Genomic DNA, 25211 nt, shown 5'->3' with positions numbered 1-25211 from the left:
AGATGTCCATAAAATAAAGTTATGTGTAGCAATGAGTAAGGAATTATGGTATTGCAAACATATTATGTTAATTGTGCCAAAAATACACTTTACATGAAAGCAAATTAAATGAAATTTGCTTATTTACATATAATAAGTGCTACTATTGTATGTAAATATGTATGGTTAACAAGTTTGTTAGACCAACTGTCATAAAAGAAGAAATATTTTGGAAATCTCAAAAAAGCAATTTATTAGGCAGATAACTGATCATAACTAATAATAAAGTTTTTATAGCCAAACGTCTCCTAGAAGAATATACACATCTTGCTGCATAATTAATATAATATGAGATCAAAGTAACTGTAAGCCTTAGATGCCACATAAAGGAGCCACAAATGTCCCTTCTAGTAGCAGCCATAACTAAGTAACCGTAAATGTAGTTAAATCTTTAAAAACTTCTCCACTACACTTATTAATCATCACAACATGGAAGTAGAACAACAATCAAATTCCCTGAAAACATCAGTACAAATATTTATTTCTTCATTTTTATTTTATTTTATTTTTTGTACAAATGTGACTTTGACACAGCTGCATTAATGTTCAATGTTATGCTGTATAAAAGGAGACGGGGGCAACTCACGACCTGTCAGCTGCATCACATTTGGACATTTGGGAAAGCGATCTCTGTGTTTTCTTCTTTTCTGTTTTACTCAGTTTCTTTCTCACACACATATGCTGAAACACACAAACTTGAAAAACCACACATGTATGCTGAGCACATCCTAAATATGTCAAACCAGGCACGTGTGTAGTCGTACAAGAGAAGGTATTTACAACCACCAACACCCCTAAAGAGTCCAAAACAAAACTACACCCTCTGTAAGCACAGTAACACTCTCGTAAATATAAACTTACAACACATCAAGCCTTATAAGTAGAAAAAGTTTAAAAAATACACATCAAATATCCTCACTCATTAACAGCTGATGCCTAGAACAGTGTTCCAGTAGTTGTAGGCAGGTGGCAGTAGTGAGACACCCTGATGTCCAATACTGGCAGCACAAATACTGATACTGAGTTGAGTTGTTCACAGTAAGTTATTATTATTGGTTTTTTTTTGTTTGTTTTTTTAATTCTTGAATGCTTGCAGCATGAAATAATGCAATATGAATTTTGGAGTGAGCGATTCATTTTGTACATAAAGTACTTAATGTTTTGAAATTCTTCAGAAATCTGATTTTAGGTAATCCTTTAGGTTGTGTGTTGCATTAAGCTTGTGGCTGATTATAGGACACTGGCCAACAAGATTTACATTACATGGAGCCATAATAAAAAACACAAATCGAGATGAAAATCAGGGCCATATGTTCTGAAATAATACAGCAGTGGGTAAAATTTTACTTTACCAACTGGACCATCCCAGCCTTGCCGTATTGGTCTATTTGATTCACCTTTGCTTTTATTGTTTATTTTATTTTCATTTGCTGAACACGGGACAGACTTGACTGGGGAAAAGAAAAGGGAGAAAGAAAGAGGGAAAGATGAAACATGAAATATCCTAACAGTATTCAGGTGTAGCCATACGCACAACTCTGGATTGGATAAGTGGTAAAACATTTTTTTAATGGATATTAGTTTCTTTATTTAGGTATTGGAGCTGGGACAGGCTCCATCGCTCCCACAGTAGGACAGTCAGGTTTCTATATTTATCTGCTTTAATTCTTTTTATAATTTCTGCTTCACTGTGCAAATACATGGCCCATCCGATTGCCAGGACACAACAAACCTAGCTGTGTCTCATCAGCTAAGTACAGAAATTCAAATTTATGACACCTTTTTATAAATGAAGGCCTATTTAAATGTTTTTTTAATATTAATTACTATGTTTAACAAATCAATTTATTTATGATTTTTCAGTCTTCCTCCTCTGCTTTTTTTAGTACATGAGACTTCTTTGAATGATCTGACAACTACAAACACGTCTATCTACAGTCCAATTAGCGTAACAAGTACAGCGCAGACAGACAGGGTAAAAAAAAATGTTTGAAATGATAAAAAAAAATCATTCAAGTGATACATGATTTTGGTATAAAAAGTCTGTAGGGATAAAGTATTATTCACGTATAAATACTGTACATACATTTCCAATACAAGACAATCAAATAATAACTGCTTAGACTGAAAAAAGAGAGGTTCAGTTTATATTAAATATCTTGGAGAGAGACAGACCCCAGTGTACACTACGATAAAAACCACACTAACGCACACATTTGCATTCTTAAAATCTCAAACGCTCCTATGCAGGCACGCACCGGCACATGCACGTAAAGGAAGCTAAACGTTTGTGAGGGTCATCTGTAGTGCATAGAGACATAACTGAACTGTGTTCTGCAAATGTCACGACAGAGGACATTTCAGTGCATTTCTCCTCATTTTGTGTCTTTTATCATCTTTCAAGACTCCTGGGACAAAGACAAAGACATAAATACTCTATATGTGAGAAAACTACATAAACATAGGTACAAAAAACAGTACAAAAAGATATTTCTTGAAAAAATTCAGTTGGATAACTGCAACAGTTCTGCAAGTCCAGAGCAGCAGCGCTCGTCCACTCTGCCACTGTTAAACTGAAGTTTCTGATTGGAGCAACAGTAAAAACTTGTGCGACTTGGGATCGATGTACTCTTCGGTCAGTCGGATATAAGGGATGCTCTTGATGCTGATGGCTAAGCTAAAGTCGAGACACTTCAGAAGGAACTCTGTCCCCTGTTTAATGCCGCTGGTCACAGACGCTTCGCTCACTAAGGTCCACTGATCAGCCATCCAGCGCTCGGGGCCGTACTGCAGGGTTGGACCAGGCACGAGATAAGCCTCAAGGAAGGCCTACGCACACAGAGAAGCAGCTGATTATATCAAAGTACCCACAATGAAAAACAAAACAAAATTGATGTGTAAAGACAAAACTTGGGATAACATCTATATGGCAAGATTAACTCATTTTATTAACAATCTCCTGACCGATGAAACCATTTCTAATGTCAGTGAACCAATAAAAGTTGACCTCATGGCCCTTCTTGAATGACAGCTTGCCCCTCTTTTAGTTTCATCATATGATAATAAAGAAATTAATCAATAAAACTGAAATTAAATGGATGCACAAGGGGGTTTAGCAAAGAATGCATACAAAACTAATAAAACCTCTTTTCACTGATGTGACACGATTAAGTAATGCTTCCATTTACTTTCTGTCTGATAGCTGATGTTATTTACTCAGTTTGAGTGACAGCTTGTTAGACATAAAAATAATGTCATTACAGCCTTTCTTCCACCTCATATCACCCATACCCATATCACCCCATCCTTTGCATTCTCCTCTGCATTTCCTCCTTCAATACATCCATAAATCTTCTCTGTGAACTTCCTGTTTTCCTCATGATAGCTCAATCTTCAACATCATCTTTGTCCAGTATCCACTATCCCTCCTCTGCACAAGTTTTTGTCTTCAAACCTCTTGATCTCTTGCCTCTAGCTCCAACTCCTGTTTGTTAGTGCCACCATCTCCACCTCATTCATCACAGCAGATCTCATTATCAGCTTGTAAACCTTCCCTTTCACTCTTTCTGCTATCCTTTTGTCATAAGTTACACCTCTTGGTAAACACTGCCTTAGTGCAAAGCTATTGACAACAAATCTGACCTTAGGACTCATGTTATTGACCAGGCAGAAAGCAAGATGCTTCTGGATGCTCTCCATGCTGTGGCAGTGTTGCCTCCTGGTGGTGCGGAGGTACTTCTGCAGGGCCCGAGCCATAGAAGGAAATATAGCCAGAGCTGCCTCTCGCACATCCATGATGTCAGACGGTGTTGCACGCTCATCTTCTTTCTTCATGCGGCGGACATGTGTGAAGGCCTCCTCAACAGCAACTACCAGCCTGACAGAGAAATACCACATTGTATTTGGCTATATACAGTTGTTTTTACTGATCATTGAGCAGCACCCTAATGTTAAGACAGATTAAACGAAACTGCAGACGTATATATCTGTTAAAGTAAAGGTATTTAAACGTACTGTGGAGGACTTTCCATGCAGTATTTTAGTCATCAAGTTTACATAATAACGTGCATAGCTAAGTGCTTTCTCACAAGCCTAGTCCTCTTGACAGTTTTTTTTAACTACACATGTGCATGCACCAGCCATCCCAGTATGTGCAGCTTCCCAAGTTTGATTTTTACTTCTGTGCAGAATCTATGTGGAACCTACGACAAACCATGTGCAAGTGGCTAACACTAGATTTATAACAGTCCTGTTGTGCCTCTGTCGCTTCCAAAACAGTAGTTGGCGGTAGGGTTTTTCTCATCAAGTTGATTTATTTTCTTCCCAAGAAGAAGTAGCCAGAAACACATAGAGGTAAACGGGCCATTAAAGTTTGTAATGGGCTGGCATTAACATGTGCTGTGGTTGCATTTCTAGGGATGTGGATATGTGGCTACAGCGTAAGTTACAGAATAACTGTGGTACAGATTTAATGCAGAATTATTAAGCCACTGTAACAGTGTGACACTTTGCTCCCATGACTCACCTGGCTCTACGTTTACGGACTCTTCTTTCATAGTCGGCTTCCTCGTAGTACAGCTCATTGTGGGCGCTGTCTTTACGTTTGCCGGCAGCTGTAACCATAGCCCGTGACTGATTTCCATTACTTGGCTGAGCCCCTGCTGCATTCCCTGGGGCTGTATCAGAAAGAAAGGACAGTAGTAAATTGGTTAAATCAGCCTGACCTGGGAGGGCAGTCTTTAACGGGCCAGTCCCCCACCAGTGATTAATGGACAGTATCTCAATCTGAATGATTGAGGGAAAACTCATATTGAAGGACAAATTCAGATCTTATTATTAGTGGTGTAAAACAGCTGTAAATCAACCTTCCCAGCCAGTATTATTCCCATTTTATCCTCCACTTAACTGTGAGAAAGGTTTGATAGTTATCTGGGTAGTGTCGCTAGTCTGAATCACAAAACATTCTTAATTTTAGCACTGAGAAAAGAGGCAATTTCCACTGGAAGCATCCACATTTCTACACACACTCTGTGATGCAGAAACCTTTTTATTGGGGGTCTGGATTAAATATTCATTATTTTACACATCAAAGACCATGTGTGAATTTACTGGTTTGTGTGGCAAACCCATAAAACTAATGGGGCTTATATAGCAGTATATTAGAGATCCTGTGGTGTCACTGAGGCGGAGTAATATCTGGTCCATATTCATGAAGATCACTAAATCTGGGGGTGGTTATAGATGGTAAATGCTGCAGGTCAGACAAGGATATAAATTATTAATCTGATCTGCATGGGCGTATGTTTACGCTTGTGCATGCAGGTGAGAAAGAGAAACTGAATTTAGTGATGAAATATGGATGAAAAATCCTCCCAGTGCGAGTACTGTGGAGCAAATGCAGTCAGATCATTTGCAGAAGAAGCACTGTAGACACTTTCCAATGAAAATAAAAGTAAACATCCTTATACATCCTGCCCTACATATTTGTACTGTTTGTACAATGAGAAGAGTGACTGACTGGTATAGCGTGAGGGAGATGTGTGGGAGTTGACGACGGAAAAGAAAGGGGAAAGAAGGAGCTGGAGCTGGAGACAGTGTGAGCAGGAGGAAGGAGAGATGTGGGAGTATTTGAGAAATGAGCGTTACACTGATGAATTATTTAAGGCTTGGAATTCCACGGCCGCCTAGAGACCCTTCCATTGCACTTTGATAGGAGAGGGGGTGGGGTGGATGAAAAGCACTGTGAGGACACGGTATCCAACATTGCTTCCCTGCTTTATACATCAACAAATCCAGCGCTGCGCAGCCAGTGGGAGATTAATAGGTGTTGAGTGGAAGACCCTTTTAACTCCAGGAAAGAGTGTGATATGTGGCATTACAGGATGTGTGCAAGAAAGTAATATATCAAGAAAATTGTAGCATTTAGAAGAGTGCTTTTTTCCCCTGCAAATTCAATATATGCATTATGTCAGAGAGGGAGGCTTCAGAGTGACGCTTCACGACTGAAGCGTGAAATTAGTGTCTCCCTGTGATGGTGAGGGCTTTTATCTGTATTTACTGTCAAAACGGTATGTTCTCAGTTTGTTTTTCAAAGCTGCTCATTGAAACCAGAGTATCACAGCAAGCAGAACGAGGAGAAGACAGTTAAAACAAGGGAAAGTAACGGTATAAACTAAGGGACATCAGCAGAAATATTACATGCGGTGCACAAATAAATTAAAGGAACACTTTTTATGCGAGTGTAGCATCAAGTCTAGTTGATTAGCAGGGCGGGTTGTTAATCAGTTTGAGCTGCTTTGGTGTTAATGAAATTAATAACAGGTGCACCTGTTGTTAATTTCTTCTCCTCTTTTTAAGAAGGAACAGGATGAACACTGCCAGAGCTGCAAAATGATCTCCAGCAGGGTATGGTGTGAAAATGTCCAAACAATGTGTCTGACCAATCAGAAACAGACTTCAGAAGGGTATCCTGAGGACCCGATGTTTCTACGTGAAAAACCCAATATATTTTTAAGCAATTTTAAAAAACAGCCAGATGTAGCAAATATGATACAAATGAAAATTCATATATGGAAATTAAAATGTAATTATTATTTGATGGTTCAATAAGCTCTCCAACATAAAAAACGTATCTTACAGGCTAGGCAATGGGCCATGACTGCTACCAGTGAAATCCTCGGACCCACTGTCAAACCCTGTGCTGGTGCAGTGGTTGCTGGATTCCTCCTGGAGCACTACAATGTCAAGCCCCATGTGCCAAGAGTATGAGGGCATTTCCTGGACAATGAAGAAATTTATACCGTTGACTGGCCCCCATGCTACCCTGACCTAAAGGACACAATAGAGCACCTCTGTGACATCATATTTCAGTCCATCAAAGATCACCAGGTTGCACCTCACTGTCCAAGAGCTCAGTGATGCTATGGTCCAGATCTGGGAGGAAATGCCCAGGACATCATCTCTTTCCTCTCATTAGGAACATGCCCCAGTGTTATCAGGCATGCAGGGGACAAACAAACTACTGAGTTCCATTCTGCAATGTCATTTTGGCAAAAGGACTAGCCTGCAGCATGCTTTTCTTTGAAACTTTTATTCTGGGGTGACATAGAATTCAGCCTTCTGTAGGTTGATCATTTTCATTTTCATCAAACAATGTGTTATCTTTTATTTCCTAACACATTACCCAGTCCATGTCAGTATAGCTCCCCCCCCCCCATTGAGATCTGATGTATTTCCAGAGTGTTCCATTAATTTATTTGAGAAGTGTAGTACAGGAAAAAAATAAATAATTGGGACATATGAGGCAACTAACCGTCTACATTGTAGACCTTTAACCCAGCCAGGTGTTTGGCAGCTCGGTGTTTGGAAGCAGAGAGAAGGGCCGGGTTATGGAGTGGAAAATCTCTGTAGTAATACTCCAAAATGGACAGAGCGGCCCTTTGAATGCTGTGTGAGGCAAGAGAGAAAAGAGAAAACTTGAAAACAGTACAAGACAGTATAAAATCCCCCTGAATCTGGTGAACGAACAGCCCACTAAACAGTGATTGACTTACAAGATAATGCCGTCATTTAGAAATTCAATTAAACAATTTGAGAACAAACATTAGCACAGATGTGATCTATTTTATTTAATAAAATCCTCTTAATGGCCAAACTTTTGCATCTACATTACCAACGATGCACCTCAATCGCCGACAGTTCAGTGGGAGAATCTGTTGTTTTATGCCTCAGTGCAAGCATCTGACAAAAGATGAGCAGGCTACTGAGGTCTGGTGAGCTCACTACTTTATAATCCCTCATCCCTGGCTTCTTATTTTAAAGATTTTATTTTGACTTTATTTGACAGAGAAAGATTTTAATTCTTTCCCCCCATAAAGACATTTAGCGACCTCTCTTGTAAAGTTAAAGACACCTCAATATATGTAAAAAAAGACGTGGTTCGACGACTGTCAGAACAGGTTTCAGTAGCTCTCAGTTCACTCAGTTCAGCAAAGAGAAAAAAAAGGCTTACTGCTAGTAGGCATCCAAGTGGGGGGTAAAGAGTTAAGATGGACTCAGCCCTTATACAAGCTGCAGCACTGTACCACGTGAGCTGCTGAGAATTGAGTCATCGACAATTCAATTTTCATATTTGTCCTCTTCAACCAATGAAGACTCAACTGACCTGACATGAAGCCATTTACAGTGTCACCATGTAAGCCACCACAACCAAGTAAGCCATATAAATTACTGGAAACAGTTAATGCAGTATGAATCCTTTTCTTTCTCCTCCGCAGGTCCTAACCTCTTGTTTACCATTCCACAAATTAGGAATTGGAAGAACGCCCATTATTAACCCATTAAACTGTTAGCCTCATTACACAAGCATAAATAGTAATGTCTCCTAGTCTTGTCATAGTAATAAACTTGTCCAAAGAAGAAACAAAGACAGTCATATGACGAGTCGCTTTTTCTCATCTCTCCTTTCCGAACTCCTAGAATAGCACACTAGCCGAGGTCACCGTAGAGTAACTCAATTACTGCCTGTGCCTGTCTTCCCTGTGGCCATAAGCTTCCAATTACACAAATACATCAACAAGGAGAGTGTGGCTGAGCACCGTTGTGTACTTACTGTGCACAGTACAGAAAGGTTATATCCGCATGCGAAAGTGTGAAACTTTTCTATGTCGGTCAGCCTTGTGTTTGCTTTAGGAAAGACACACAAAGCTAATATGGTGCAACTGCAGCGTGCTCACCTGAGCTGTCCTATGTTGTAGTGACGAGTCTCTCCATCTGTGGAGCGGATGACACACACGCTGTAGCAGGGCTGGAGTTGGCGGAGTTCCAGAAGTACGACTGCCAGGTAGTGAACAAACAGCTGGGAGTCCACGAGGGACACAGCAAACTGGACGATGCCGTGGTAATCCTCATCCTGCTTGGACCACACCATGGGCTTAATGAAACTTTCATTCTCATTAGATAAAAGCTTAAAAAAACAAAACAAATTACAGCTTTATTTAAGACTAAATGAATTAGATTGAACTAATACTCGGCTACATGCAAACAACATACCATAAAAAACAAAAACAATATGTCCCAAAAACCGAATCAATCAACCTTTATCTAAGAGCCATTTAACACCATTAAAGCAATAAAGGAAATAAACTCGGAAAAAAATTGTGTATTTGCATGTTAACTATTTGTTAAATGATCTAAAAAGATTGACTGATGAAAAAAAAGTTCACTGCTTAATGTGCAAAATTAAGAAAATACATAAATAAATACATAAATAAATTAAATACATCTCAAACCCACCTGAGCATCAAGGATCCGGACCCCATAGAAGAGCCAATAAGACATAGTGAGCAGGAGTGTGAGTGTGATGAGGAAGGCACGATACACACACACTCTTGGCAGGCAGGCCCGGTTGGGTCGCAGAAACAAAGCCCAAACAGCTACCAGGAGGATGAGGAGCTTGAAGGAAATGGAGAGGAAGAGCCCCTCGCAGGCTGCACCACAGACCTGCAGTCTGTCGGGCCACATTACTGCTGGTAGAAGCAGGAACACCAAGGGCGTGGCGAGCACCAGCAGCCCCACGCATGAGCCCACAGCCAAGGGAAGGTAACGGCGAAAGCCTTGGGTCCGGTCTTGTATTCCTTTCCCCAGGCCCACCACCTCCTCCTGGGAAACACTGAGCTCTGACGTTCCTGTGACAGCGGTGGTGGTTTCTCCCCAGTTATCATCCTGAAAGGATGTAAAGGAATACATGAAGGAAATCTGGGTTTCATGCCACAGATGTACATTTGGGTCTGCTGTATTGTGTATGCTGTCAATTAAAGTATTTACCTATTTCAGGTCATTTATTAAAAGACTGCAAAAGTCTTGGGAAGTTTGCCTCTATACACCAAAACTGGAATTTTAATTAAAGATATGATAAATTTCAGGCCTTCTTTTTTAACAAAAAGAGTTACAGCCATTTTCACTCATAGTCCACCACTGTCAGAGGTTCAAAAGTAAAAATGATGTATATATGCATAACAATGGCTAAAACTACTAAACAATACTTTTGTTAAACCCCTAAATTTACAACTAAAAGTCTGCACTTTGAACACATCTTGATGATTTGACTTAAAATCCAGTGTGATGGTTGTACAGAAGCAAAACTCCCCAAAAATATGTCCAAGCTGTATGAATTGATTTGTTTGTGGTGCTAGGTATATACACTGGGTTCATCAGCTTCATAAACAACATCCCAGCAAACAGTAGTAAAACAGCAACATTGTGAAACTGTCAGACTGTCAGTCCCTCTTTTACTGACCTAAGAAATATTTATAATATTGTAAGTGCACGCGTCTTTGTTTGTTATTACACCAACTTTTGATTGACAGTTAGCTGAGACATCAGGTACACAGACTAGTACAACTAATGTTCTTGTTTGTTTTGTCAGTGATAAAAGGATGCATCACTCTCATGTCCACAACTAATGTACACAGAGGACATCAAGCAGACACTGCCACCACATTCACTCTGTAAAGGCATAATAATGGGGTGTCTTCAATATTTGTTCAAACAACAAAATATTGCATATCATCCAACATCAAAATGTTTGATGGATCCTTCCATGGATAGAGCAGAAATGAGCTGAAAGACACTAAAAATGCTGTGGAGGGCCAAAGGGGGAAAACAGATTTGGGTATATGTGGGTTTACTATTTCATAAGATTCACACAATCATTTGGTTCACTGTTTATCCACTGAGTAGATCTTTAAAATGGATTTTGTTTAATGCTTTGGACACCAAACAAATGTATGAGACTAATATGTCAAAACCTGGGCCCATAAAATAACATAAGTTGACAAAGCAGAGTCAAATGATGAATGTGAATCAGACAGACAGTGCTTCCATTTTCCCACTGACTCCTTTCTTGGCCCACAAAGGCCCCACAGAGTCTATGCACCATGAATGCAGCACATCCTTAATTTTTTTTCTTTTTGAGCAAGTCAATATAATGGCAAGCCTTTTAAATTCTGTTTGAAGTAATAAAGGATGACAGGATGTGCATGCAAGCAAAAGCACACACACACAGCATAAGCCAAAGCTTTCCATGCCCATCATCACAAATTTGTCTGTTTTTTTTCTTCTTCTTAACTACCGTGGTCATTTTGAGCATAAATATTTCCGACAAAGAGACACAAAGAGAATAAATTAGTGACAAGTCTACTCTAAAGAGACATTTATTTTTGTTTGCCTGCCATTAATTCATGTAATTAGCCATTCATTGTGCTCCAGAGTGTCACTGCATTGTACCTCCCGACAACCAATCAAAGGAGCAGCAGCTGCAGCGAGAGGGATGACGGCTGGAAAATTGACAAGCTGAACAGATAAGCCACCCTGGCTTCACACACGTGTGCGCACACATCCACCTAAGCACCATCAAACAGTGCTTAGATCCACACTGAAGCCACATGAGCCTCATGGAGCTGCTGTTAGCAGCACAGCTCGTTGTCATATACTCTTCACCTGTCTAGAGCTTGTGATTCCAACTATATGCAAGATCCTTTCCAGTCTATTAAAGTTAAAAGAAGCCTAAGTGAACCCCGCTGGAAATCTGACTTACTTTGCATATTTTACAAATTGTAATATAAATATGAATTTTGCTTCTCCAGCACAGCTCACAGCCAATTAGCTTAGCCTTGCTGGAGGAGGAGGAGGAGGTGGAGGAGGATGCCAACAGGAGCCAGAAGATGAATGAGCATGATCAGAGAAGAGGGGGGCAATGCCGCAGAGGGATGGCAGCAGGTTATGAGCAGAGAGAGGAGAGGTTGGGCTGGCGTCCTGAGTGTGTGTTTGCCAGACTAATGTGAGAAACAAGAGGTCAGCTGTGCACCGTAGGTGTAACATCAGCTTCATTTAGTGCCAGATCTCATTTGTATTCAGCCCACACATCTTCTTTTTTCCCCCTTAGTTTCTTTCTCAAGCCAACCCCCCACTCACCAACCTGCATCTGTGAACAATCAATGTCATTCCGCGTTCCACTGTGACAAATGAACAATTAGGAACACAGAAACAACATCTTCCTGTTTGAACACAGATGCTGAGTAGTCACTTAGCTAGTGTCCAATTTTCTCTCATTGTTGTTCTCTAATCTCACTAATCTGGTGTTTTTCTTATAAACCCAAGAATGTTAGTCTTTCAGTCATAATTCTGAAAGTTTCAAAATAAACCTCTTCTGGCACACTTGAGAAATGCTCGGTTGTACAAAAGATGACAATTTTAATGGAATCAAGGGTGGCTAATCACGGGCTTATGGGATTAAGATTTAGCTCAGAATTTGTCATTTTTCATACTTGTGCTGTATGCATGTTTTGTGTTCTGGTGAACAGCCTCTACCTTTAATATTTACAATCAAAAGCAATATATAGAGTAACTTGTGTTAACATTTTGAAAGGAAAAGAACAAATGAGGAAAAGTAAGCATAAAAGAGGTTTGTGCAGTACTTTTTCAACACTGGGTGCTTGACTGATCTTCTCATGCAGCTCTCTGCAAAAACAAGAAAAGAAAAGCTTATTTCCCAAAATGCCAAACAATTTCTTTGAACCCTTTGTGATCACAGAGAACAGGAGGAAACAGATCACAAACAGAGACCAGACTGTCTGGGCACCTCCTCTTCACCAGATGTTGGCTAAGAGGCACAGCTTTGTTTTTATTTGTAGAGATTTACTCTGTTTTATTTTCCTCTTATTTAGACATTGAAGTGCAGTTGCGGCTAAGAGATTAAAATGTGTTGGCCAAGTGTGTCTTAGTGCACTAACCACTTAAGCATATACATTTTATATTCTATATGCGAAATGCATGACTGAAACATTTCATTCATCCTAAGGATCCTACTGCAAATGCTTTAAGGCTAATGTGTCATTTAGAGGGAGAAAACGGAGCATTATTGAGTGAGCTAATATACTGCTAATACCTATCATTAAGTCTCAGTGGATTCATGCAGAAGATTAATGCTAACTAATCAGATCAGAAAGAGAAAGAAACCAGGAGAGACTGACACAGGGAAGGTTATAAAAGCAAGAGCGGAAGGGCATGACTGCCGCCTGCTCCCTTGGCAGTGTTTTAGTCTTTTTATCTGGCAGAGGGTGAATATGGATTATGCCACACAACACAGAAAACAGTCTGCCAGCTACAAAGCCTAATCGCTGAGCAGCACTAGCTTGAGTGAAGGTTAAAATAGGCTTTGTGAGACACACACAAAAAAGCTTCAAACGCCTGCCAGGTTTCCTTAAATTTACTGCATTCCTTTTAGGAGAAGGAGCTTTTGTGTTTTTACCTCACATTACATGCATTGCTGGTGTAGTAGCTGTGAGTAGGTGAGTATTTTAGAAAAAGGGCAAACAAACAAGTTTATAAAGCAAGACTACCATACGCTATGGTGTTGCTAGAGCTAACACTGTGAGGAAATTGAAACTGCTCCCTCTTGGCACAGAGTCACAGTGTCTAACAAAGCAGCATGGCCAGTCTCAGTAACAGATTCTCAGTGACTCACTCTTACACACACACACACACACACACACACACACACACACACACACACACACACACACACACACACACACACTGTGCTCCAAGACCGTATCCTTATGTCACAGGCATGCGTGTAAACATGGAGGATTATTCATATCAGCTTTCCTCCAAGTGGCGTTTGGCCGGATGCTAATGCTAATCCCAGTCTGTGAGAATGTTTCCTCTGCACTGGAGACTAGTTAGTGTTAATATGCGGCTCCGCCATCTGACAAAGCTGCTCTAAAAAGCATGGGTTGGAGTGCACCGTGGTTGACGGTGTTTGCGGTAATGCTGGTGCTGCCACTGGTGTATGGTGTGCGGACACAACCGTCTGCAGGGGTACTGCAGTACAATGGCAGATTACCTTACACTGCTAACAATGGATGCAGGCTAGGAGCTGACAATCACATGCCAGTGTGGAATGTGCCTTTCCAGCCAAAAGGGGATGCTGAGCAGAGATAGCAAAATAGGTCAGACTTCTCCAACATGGTCAGAAAGTCAGGTTGAACGCATGTTTATTTTCCAGTCACATTAAATGTTGCTAATATTAGGAAAGTATATTTTGTCAAGGTAGCTTGCACTACTGATACAATGCTTTTCTGCAGCTATTTTAAGCATGCAAGTTGCACAATAAGCCAATGAAAAATGCACTCATTTTGGGTTACTATGTATTTCAAGTGGGTCAAAGACACTGTAAAGGCAGCCCCAGGCTAGCAATATCTTTAACTCGTCTTCAGGGAAGAAGGTGCTTTCTTTATCTCTCTCATTTTCTTCGTTTCTGCTTCTACTTTAAGCTCTATTTATCTTTCAGTACAGTTTGTGCGATTCTCTGCATTTAAAGGTACCCTAATATTTTGGAAAATAATTTTATTCAGGTGGCAGTTAGCTTAGCATAAAGACATATTTATATATATTTATATATATTTTTCTCCTATGTGAAGCTTCTAGAAAAGCTTAAATGTAAAACAAGGAGTTGCAATCTCACAGTGATGATAAGACCACAGGAGGTCACACTCCAGGTTATCACTTGGCTAATAAAAGCACTCTTGTTTTCTGCTAAGCCAAGCCAACCAATTGCTATCTACATGCAGACAGGAGGCAGGTATCAGTCTCCTCATTTATGTCTTGTTCAGATTGTGCTTGTTTGGTGAAAGCTGTTGATATATTTCAGAAACCGGTTGGATATAATGCTGTTTATGCTGTTTAGGGATATTCCTAATTATCCCAATCAGTACCACATAACATTGCTGTTTACAGATATGTAGAAGCTGTAACTGAGATCTCTCACTCACTTTAACATAAAACACACAAATCTATAACCCATGCACATCTATATGGAAGCGTTTTCTGCCACTTAAAAAATGCCAGGATGTGGAAACCTAAAATTTTGTGATATTAATTGTAAATAACACAATGTAGGGATTAAACTAATATATTCTTTTAAAAGCAGCATTAGCCACATCTGGTTATAGCTTTGGGGCAATATTTCACATATCCATATTGCTAATATACAGTCTGAAATGCGGTTCCAGAAGATGTTTTAATAGTGATTTTTTTGAAATCCTGCTGCTCAGAGACAGGAGGACGCATAAGGTTTAGATGCCTGAGGCGTATTACGCTCACCAGGCACTGTCAGCATGGAAAGAAATCGCATTAACTCAACGTTTGACTACTCCTGTTGTAGCAACAGAGGGACCGCAATGCATGATGGTCTCAGTGCATGGATCTAGTGTACATTGTGATGATTTTAAAGCACTCTGTGTGGTGGAGGACAGTTCAGAATTAGAACAGCACTACAAAATGGCTAGTAGATGTTCCCAAAATAGCCAATAATCTCTGCAAGAAAGAAATAACTCCTAAATATCCACACAGTATTATACTCTAATGAATCTTTAATCCTTGAAGCCTTAGTTAAATATCTGCCCTGCATTTTAAGCCTCATATCGCATCATTTTGTGTCTACACAAACCTATTTTGCTTGTAGCAGCAAAATCAGCTTTTTGATGCTATACTATGCCTTGATTTCAAAGCCATTAGGCATTACAGTCAGTATGTAGGCACTCACACACACTCACACACACAGACACAGCAACGAAACACTGTCTGTACAAATCCACCCAGGCCTATAAGAGAGATGCTAATCCTCTGACCTATCTGATCCCTTGTCGCCATTGTTAGCCTATCATGTGTCGGTCAGCCAGCTGTGCGAGGGCGAGTTTATAAGGTCGGGACGCAAAGTTCATGCATGGATTACTGGGTCTTGCTTTTTCTGAAGGAAACTGATACTAGCTGCAGTTTTAGTGTGCTTTCCTACAAAACAATGTGCATCTTTCACAGTTTCACTGTTGCTGTCAGTTTTCAGTTTAGAGTTACTCCAATACCTGCGCCTCATCTCCTTGTTCTGCTGCAGGTGTGGGCTCTCCAGGCAGCGGTTCTCCGTTATGAACTGGGGAGTCTTGGGAAGGGGTGTCGGGGGGATTGATGACCACAGATCTCTCCGAGCGGCTGCTGTCTTTACTGCTGCTGGCTTTGTGTCGCTCACGGCTTCGATCTCTGGAAAGTGAGAACAAGCACACATGGTGACCACTGGGATAATACAACAGGAAAAATGTACCGATATATAAGACTGAAACTGCAGCCTAACATATCGTTATTCAATGATTATTCTTTACTAATTAAAATGGAAATGAATACTAATTAAAATTAAAATAATGATCACTATACATGTCAATATAATTTCTTTAACAGAAATGTAAATTAAACAACCATTTCAGGTCCCCATTTTCCATTCATTAAAATGATTCAGCTTGGGATAAGTACCATATCATCAATATACACACAAAATAAGAGCTGAGACAATAAGCTCATTAATTTATATCAATAAAAATAATGAGCCAAAATGTTTTATAGTTTATTCTTGATGATTATTTGTTTAAGGTGAGTCCAAGAAGACAAAAATTCTAGTTTCTAAAATGTGAAAATGTACTTCTTACTTAATAATTGTTCTTAATATTTGTGAGGTTTGGACTCCTTATTGGACAATCTTTGGCTTCTGGACCTTGTGAGCAGCGTTTTTTTATCAGCTCCTGACATTTTATAAAATAACTTGTTAATTCTTTATTAATCAAAAATCAAGAAAATAGTTTGACAGTTTCTCATTAATGAAAGCTTTTAAACAGTGAAGTGCATTAATACTCCAGCAGACAATTATAGGCATCAGGAATGAGGGGGGAGATAAACAAATGATTCTCTCGTTTGCAGACTCAATCACTGAAATAGGTTAGAACCGCTCAGCTGTGACGACCCTAATCCACAAGCTCTGTCTGTCTCAATCTCTCGCTTGTTCTCTCTCTGCAGTTTCTCGCCTCATTATTTCACAACCAACATGTGGCCCACTCAAACGGAAGACAAACAAAGCTACAAAATGTTCACTGAAGGCATTCCAGTAGCCAGGGAGTGGGATACAACATGTGATCTGGAAGAATCAAATTCCTGTCATGGGAGTGCCGGTTAGACAGATACAGCAGAGAAGTAGACAGTCAGATGGAAAGGCTGACGACAGACAGGAAACATACCCATGCCGGTTTGATCTCCCGGAGCGACTGGAGTGATAGGAGTAGCCAGAGTGGGTCGACTCCGTGTCCATACCGACGCAGTTCAGAGACGGTGATTGGACAGGGGGATGAGGAGAGACTTGCCGTGTGGCAGAGAGGGTAACTTGGCAGCAGCGCTCAGGAGGACAAATGGGTTGCTATAGAGACAGGCTTCAAAAATCCACGACAAATGACAACTATCTTTGATTGCGGCTTCAGTGACCACATTGACCTGAGGGACAGATAAATAGCACAGTATGAAGGATGCACCAAGACATCAAACAAACAGAGCATTAGATGTGCAAGAAAAGCTTCTGCATCTCTGATTCTCATCATTCAACACATTTACAAAGCAGACAGATTAATATATTAGCCATTGTGCTCTGCTGTGTTGTGGGTATATACTTCAGATTATCTATGATTAATGTATTAACCTGGAATATTTATTCCAATCTAACTTGATATTCAGCACACACACTACATTTGTTACAACATCCCCTTAACAGCAGCGGTCCCGGTTCAATTTTTACAGCATGCCACGCCCTACTATCTCCCCCAATATTTTCCTATCTCTCTAATGTGTCTCAAAGACACGCAAACATGCAAAAAACAAAACAAAAACCAAAACCCCAAACCAAAAACCTTTCCTCTGCAGTCGTTATAAGTTTGCCCTGAACTTGGAAAAAGTGCATTCTGTACCCTCTGCTTGGAATTATTTACAAGACGCACTTTATTTGGAAACTCTGACTTAAATCCAGCCATTCGAATGCCACATATAAAACATGTTTCATGAAGAAGCTTTTACACAGTCTTTCTGTCTTTTTACAAGTCTCATTTTATTTCTGTTTGGATGCGTGTTTTTATGGCTTGTGCCTAAATACTGCCTTTTTGGCTTGGTCTCGCTTGTAAACCACCCCCCAAAAAACATAATTATGCATCTCAGGAGAAACAAAAACATTAAGGTTGTATAAAAAATATGGAATGGCACAGACATACATTAAGAGGTGCAGGTAACAAAACAGAAAATAATTAATGTCCCATGTTAATGTTAAAAATGCCCACTTGTATGAGCTCTTAACACTCATTAGGATTAGGTTTTCTTTCAGTTACATTCTTAAAAAAAACCCCTTCACTAATAGAAGAGGCTAAAAAACCCCAAAACCCAAGTATTTTAAAATAAAACATTCCCTTTGTCAACGTACAGTTTAGACGTACAATATAGATAAAACCTGCATATTCACATAAAAAGAGCACATTCAGGTAGATCATTTAGTTCTAATCTGTACTATAATTGATCTCATAATAACTGCATTTTATTTGATAGCCAGTGATTTGGAAAAGAGAACTCTCTCCATCCTGCCATTATTAACAGGAGCTGAATCTGCCAGACTCACTTCCTGTGAAACAAATGTGTGATGTATGCATGACGATCTCTCACCAAGCATTCATTTAGACCTCAATCTCAACCCTGTCTGTCTCCCAGCTGTTGTCCTGACAACCACCTGCCAGTCAACTTCCCCATCACCATCTCAATTTACCAGCTGAGACTATTCTTCCCATCACTTACAGGCCATTTGTTATCTCTACAGCAAATGATGCATACTAACACCAAAACAGCCCATTCAGCATATTAGGATGTGAATGCTCCAGAGATCGTATTCTGAAGGGTTAAGAGAAGACACTGCTGTGCAGCAGATTTCCATTAAGAGGGTTTAAATGGTTTTTATTTCCCTCAGCTGCCTATTCCATTAAAAATGTTATACAGTACATATAAAGTCTGTAAGATTAATATTACAACCTAAAGAATTACTTTTGTCAGATAAATACAATCTATATTGTTGTTCTTTGGGCTGTAGACTGGCTCCATAGTGTAGTGGGTTACATGTTTGCCTAAATACATAAAAAAATCCCTAGTTTGATTCTGGGAGAACCCTTTTGGGGCTGCGTGGGGAAGTGCATCCAGTGCAAAAACTCTGCCAAAGCAAACATGTGGAGCTACCTGCTGTGCTAACCCCCTGTGAATAAGGAAGCAGTTGAAACTAGTGCAAGACTGTAGTGTCTTTTATTACTTTAGACATCAACCGTGGAAATGTCTGTCTTACATAAAACTACTCGTGACAAAGTTTTAGGATTATTTTGAGCAGTTGGAAAGAGATAGTGCTTAACAAGTGCTACTCAGTTTCAATTCATTCAAGAACAAGTGGACATTTATCCACAGCTCCCATAAATCTTGATGACACCACAGCCCAGAGGATTATTATGTAAATTCGATTTTGGGATGAAGTGTCAGTTTAAGTTGGGATGAACCAACCTGATGTAAAATGATGCCCCAGTGACAAAAAAGTGCAATTTCTCAGAGCGTGACTGCATCAGTGGAGGCTGATGAACGCTGAGGGAACATAATGTTGAACAAGGCAGAGCAGCACTTACAGAGAACGTCAATAAATAATGCACTTGAACACACTGTAACATGCTACTCACAGAATCAAAGTCAGTGGTGCAGTATCAAATTTTAAACACAAGCCTGACTTTTAACAGGATTGTCATATGTCTCATCTTCAACCCACATCCGGAGCGTCCGGTGTTACCTTGGCAACACTGGAGGCAGGAGGCTCCATCTAACAGCAGTAATCAATCTGCCCTGCTGGGCCTAAATTTGTGGATGCACTTAAGTGCGTATGTGAGAGTGATGTTGGGGTGAGGCACAGTGAGAGGGCATAAAGAGGAAACAATAGCCTTCCATCACACCCGTCACTCGCGTGGTTAACCGAATCCCGCCTGGTGATTTGAATAAAATCCATTAACCCCCTGAGTGCTGATCTCTGGGCGCGTGGCAGTGGTATGTGGGGCACAGGGATCCCACTGAGAAGCCACTCATCCACAGGACGAGCATGAAGAGGCACAGTGAACCAGGCCATGTGGAAAATCGCAGCCACGGGGTAAGAAAAACTATCAGTTACAAGCCAACGATAACTATGAATGAAACATGCGGGGATAACAACGCGCATTAGAGACGTGCGCCTGTCTGAGCTTCCTCCGGGACTGTCCCAAAAATGCAGTACTCCTCCGAGAGGGAGCCTGTGCGGAAAATTGACTCTGCAGTGAAGCACAGTTGCATCACTGCAGACCGTTCTGGTTGGCTGCACCGAGAAGAGATTCACCAAGGCAGAAACTGACACTAATGTAAAGCAAACATTCGTTAGGGTGTTTGTTTAGTGGAACGAGGCTGATGCACAGTGGGAGCTACTGTAATTACAAATGGTCAGGCTCAGGGGTGCACGCACACCCGCTCTTATGCTCTTATTGAGTAATTTTTTACTCCTATTATAAAGACAAGGCATAAGCACACTTTAGTCTTGCAACAAATAAGCATGGGGCTCGTTGAGGAAAAGCTGCAACGTATGATAAGTAAAATGCACTGTAGCATTTTTTCCACTGCTGATTCAGCTTATAAGTATAACGTGAGATTTTGACTCTATAGTAATTTGCCCTCTAAACTGAGCTGAGAAGGAGGGGTGTGGCATTGAGCTTCCATTAAGGTATCCAATGCAGTGCTGGCAAATGAAATGGCACAGATGAGTCTCATAGCTCAACAAGGGCACATGCTGAGGCCTGGTTACCATGGCATCTGTGCCCTCCCTCACACCTATTAGCTTTCATGCCTTCCTTCCTTGATGTGCACCCTGCCCCGGTAGCATTATGCCATACTCTTCCAGATACAGCAGCTGGTAATCTGATGAATTTCTTGTATCAGCTGTTTTGCAGTTTCAAGGCAAACAAACTACAAAACTCCCATCTACTGTTCAAATATACAGTGGATAGTAGATTTCTGGATGGATATCAATACAGATGTTCAAAACCGCAGTTTAAGCACATTTAAATGCCAATGTAAATATGTTTTTTGGAAGGTAATCATATGTTTTAAGGTGTTTCTTTGCGAAATTAATGTGACACTACAGATAAATATTGGCCACCGGCATGGGTAAATGTCATCTTATTTACTTGTAAGAAGACATATGGGTCGATATCAATGTTGGCTCACTTATAGATCAATACCTAACACACAGTACGTATATTAGAGCCTCATCTTAGCTTAGTATACGCTAAACCCATTTCATTATTGATTCACTGTTATATCAGATCACTGGTTTGCCGGAATTGAGAGCAAATGCCAAAAACATTTCATTTACTGCCATATAAAAACAAGCCAAAAGCCACATTTTAGGACCTGAAACAACCAAGGTGTATATTATATTACTGTTTTAAAATGCATTCTTTTAAAATGGCAGCAGAAACAACAAGTCCACACATGCACAGGAATAACACAGTCCACTAGGCTGTGTGAAACCTCTCTGAAATCAAACAAAGGGTGACAGAGTGAGAGCCCGTGTAATATATAGTGGTTAATATCTTAAATCCGTTCGTGGACTACAGATAACCCAGAGGAACTGCTGCTCATTAACATATTACATTACCACTGGGCTAAAATCACATAAAACTGAGTCAAATATGCAAGTCATGACACTCCCTTAGAAACACCCCCTTTTTTTTCTTCTTATTTTGTGCCCCTCACTGCCAGGATATCTGACGTGATCAGGAGTGTGTTCCTGTGTATTTTTCCACAAGTATTTGCAGAAGCAAACCTGTGACCTTTCAGTGACTGGATATAGCTACTCCCACCCTGCTGCCCATTGTAAAAGGAGAAAGTTAAGACCTGACACAGTTCTCTGGAATGCAAACTTTAGTCCCCTCTGATCCGCTCATGTGGAATTAAACAGAAGTACAGTAGAAGAAGAGAGGGAGGGAGAGGAGGGTAGTGCGGGCTGAGAGGGCTGTTGAAGAGATACCTCAGTATATTCCTACTTTAAGTGCAGGGCCTTTATGTCTCCAAATCCACAACTGTAAACTATACTGTAATATATTGCGCACTACCCCATGCTCCTCCATTACCTTTCTTTAGCCTAAAGGTAGCTCCAGTTCTCGTTGCACTTCTGACACACTGCCCTGTCGGGCACATTTAAAGGAGAACAAAGGCCAAAGCCTTGCCAACATCACTTTTGATCATCCATGGGAAGAACTGATAGCTTCCATGGGTTGACTCAGCTATTCAGGGAGGGTTCCCAGGCTGGCAGTGTCCTCAAGCTCTCTGCACAGGACCCATCAACACTGCTCAATAATAAATAACTGTAGGTGCTACACGGCTTCACTGCAGCATCATGACTCTGACCGACAGAGAGAGAAGACACGTAAAGCTGCTCCAGTCACAGTTAACACCTCATCCAGCTGTGTGCTCTCCAGACAGCTGCTGCTGCTGATGGAGACATCTCCAACCCCGCTTTTAATATAAAGGCTACTAGGTCGCACAGAACAAGGGGAGCCACTTCTCTATTACACAGCTCCAGCTTCTGTTACAGCAGATCTCCTTTCAGTCTCGCCCTGAACCCCATTAACCACACAAGACTAAATCACTTCAAATAAACCATGCAATCTGGATGATCGGCTCAAATAATATGCTTACATAAAAAGCGATACTAATGTAATAGAAAAAGGAAAGTCACGAGCTCCAGATAAATTCGGGTTATGTGGCTGCATCTGTCTGGCGAAAAGGAAACCATTTTCCCACGACGGCAGCATTGAACTTCATCAGTGATTCCTGCGTGCTGGTGTATCTCAGGATTTTTTTTGGCAAGGGCAGCCAATACCCGGTGTGATGAACATCACAGCCGTGGATTCGTTTACCTACCTTTATCTCAGAAGCGTTTCATATTCCTTCACCTGCGTGTCGGTGTCAGCGAATCTGCCGCCGAGGAGCTGCAGCTGTTCCTGCTGCTGTGAGGCGCGTCTGCACGGAGAGGCAGCTCACAGGATCCTGGCCATTGTGGTTCGCAGGACCAGAAAGGGAGGCAGCATGGGTGTACAGCACGCTTTTACAGCGCGTTACAATGAGTATTTTCCGCTCTGGCCCGCAAGAGGTCGTCCTTTACGACTACTGTAGAAGGGTCAGGGCCGTCAGTGAGTGTAACTGATGTCTAAATGTGATTTGCTACTTAGCTTGACATTTTTTCACGAAGAAGCTCACGTGGAACTTCTCTAATTAGAAAATGAAAAGATTAAGCCCCGCCCAAACGATCCTATATTTAACCTGTCGACTAAAATAGCAATTATTATTATTTTGTCATTATTGATAGATGCGTTTGAAGCCAGTCATGTTTCGCTGTGCAACTGAACACAGTATGTAGTATAGTGTATGCACTTTTTTATACTACACGTCTCTGTGAAAACGTTGTAAATTGAAGACTGACGATTTTGATGGGGAAACTGACAGATTGCTAAGAATAGGACTACATTTTCTGTCTGTTAAGGGTGTCTTTAATAGCATAACAGAATTAAAGAAATATCCAGAAATATCCACCCAGAACCATTTCAGTTATTTTACCTATGATGAGCAACCCGTAAGGATGGCCATTACTCTGAAGATAAGGGTTGGATCTGTTTAACTATGATCATGGTGAGACCTTTGTTAATTCATCTCATACTTTGTCCTTATCTTTAATTAACTTGTATGGACTTGCTTTTGCAACACATCAGCTTAACACATGATATTAATTATAGAAGAAAGAAGGCTTAAAGGTAGGGTTAATAGGGGCTTAACACCTGCACCTGATTGTGCCATCTCATTAGTGTCATACCAGGGATGCAATTTCTATAATAGTTCGAGGTTCTGGTGTCATAGCTGACACTTCCAGGGCCCTGGCGCCTCACCTCTGATCTCTGCAGACAGAAACTGTCTGTGGGCTCTGTAGTGGATAAATTGCCAGAGGAAATTCCATCACAGGTAAGTGACAGAGACAAAATGTAGAAGGGAACGTGCCACTTTTCACTGTTATTAAAAGAACCAACTTTGCAATCTGAAAAAAAGTGAGATTTTCTTGATCCCCTGCACAACAATAGCAGTAATCAATAAAACACAACGCAATGGTGCTAGTTTTTACTTAACTCCTGACCCTGAACACAGCAGTTGACAGGAGATACATTTAGTTGTTTCTCTCTTGGGTTTTTAAATGCATCACATCTTCGACAGGCTGAATTTCCCTTATGGCGAGACTTTTTCTGCATGGATTACACGGTAATTAAAGCATATGCTATTGAGGAATCTCCAGATGCTGCAGAACCTCTTGAGATATCTTATTAAACAAACATTTCTCAATAGCTCAAGATACTCAAAACCCGTATGACAACTATGATGTCAAATATGATCTATATAATATGATAACAAAAGATTTATTTGGGCCTGCTCGATAACCATATTTTAAAAACTGACATCACACCACGAAGAAACCGCTTACCGTATATGTAGTTCTCTACAACGCCAGCAGAGGGCGACGTTGCTCCTTTCAAGGAAAAATAAACTGGAATGAATTCTGAAATTTACAAACTCAAATTCGAATACATGTGCAGGAGGAATTGCATTAAACTTATAATTACATTAAATATATTGTATCAAAATTATGTGTGCGATCAATAAGCCCTTGTTTCACCATTTAACCAACATCTCTAAACACACACAAGCTTTATGCTTCTTTGCCCTATTTGCCCCGAAATCTGACATTAAGCTGAGCCCCGTGTTCCCTGTATTCTCAGAAGCATTGTGTTCAGTGTGTAGACCAGTGCGTGTAATGTGCTGCATGCACAAAGGACTCTCGCTCTTGCTGCTGGAGTGGACATGAACAATACCTCAAGCCCCATGGGCCACATTACAGATTCGCATAAATGGACGACAGGAGGAGCGCAGGCAGCCTCAGACTAATGGAGAGGAAAACCACAGGGGCGAGTGAGCTGAAAGCTACATCCTGATGTCATCCGGTATTTGGGCAGAATGTCAGAACCTTGAAATGTTCGGAAATCTGTTTTTGAATGCCCAGAAATTAGACCTGTGTGTTCGTTTACCCATGACTAAGACAGAGGTGTCAACTTCTTTACAAACACAACAAACAACCCTCTAAAAGAAAATATAAACTCACATTTATTTCTCAGCAT

At 40.6% G+C, this 25211-nt stretch overlaps 1 protein-coding gene across 1 annotated transcript; it reads right to left on the bottom strand.

The window, feature by feature from the left end:
* LOC102303625 (vang-like protein 1) lies at positions 1–23137 on the bottom strand. Its single transcript, XM_005921338.3, has 9 exons — positions 22918–23137; positions 17157–17406; positions 15963–16134; positions 9334–9762; positions 8775–8950; positions 7352–7485; positions 4565–4715; positions 3682–3916; positions 1–2868 (listed from the first exon to the last, which is right to left on the bottom strand). The coding sequence occupies exons 2-9, from the start codon at positions 17225–17227 to the stop codon at positions 2608–2610; spliced, it is 1629 nt and encodes a 542-aa protein (XP_005921400.1). The 5' UTR covers positions 17228–17406; positions 22918–23137; the 3' UTR covers positions 1–2607.
* Between the last annotated feature and the right edge of the window lie 2074 nt (positions 23138–25211).

The sequence above is a fragment of the Haplochromis burtoni genome, unplaced genomic scaffold (assembly GCF_018398535.1).
Source record: "Haplochromis burtoni strain Fernald_Lab_line unplaced genomic scaffold, NCSU_Asbu1 Contig_48, whole genome shotgun sequence".
Classification (NCBI taxonomy): Eukaryota; Metazoa; Chordata; class Actinopteri; order Cichliformes; family Cichlidae; genus Haplochromis; species Haplochromis burtoni.
The sequence above is the reverse complement of the archived record's forward strand: the minus strand, read 5'-3'. Positions and strand labels throughout refer to the sequence as shown.

Bases quoted from the DNA above. Each gene is read 5' to 3' on its own strand.
- LOC102303625 (XM_005921338.3), bottom strand. From the start codon at position 17,227: ATGGACACGGAGTCGACCCACTCTGGCTACTCCTATCACTCCAGTCGC. The intron at 8,951-9,333 runs GTGGGTTTGAGA...TGGTCCAAGCAG, and splicing joins TCCGGATCCTTGATGCTCAG to GATGAGGATTACCACGGCAT. The intron at 7,486-8,774 runs GTGAGCACGCTG...TGCCTCACACAG, and splicing joins TACAACATAGGACAGCTCAG to CATTCAAAGGGCCGCTCTGT.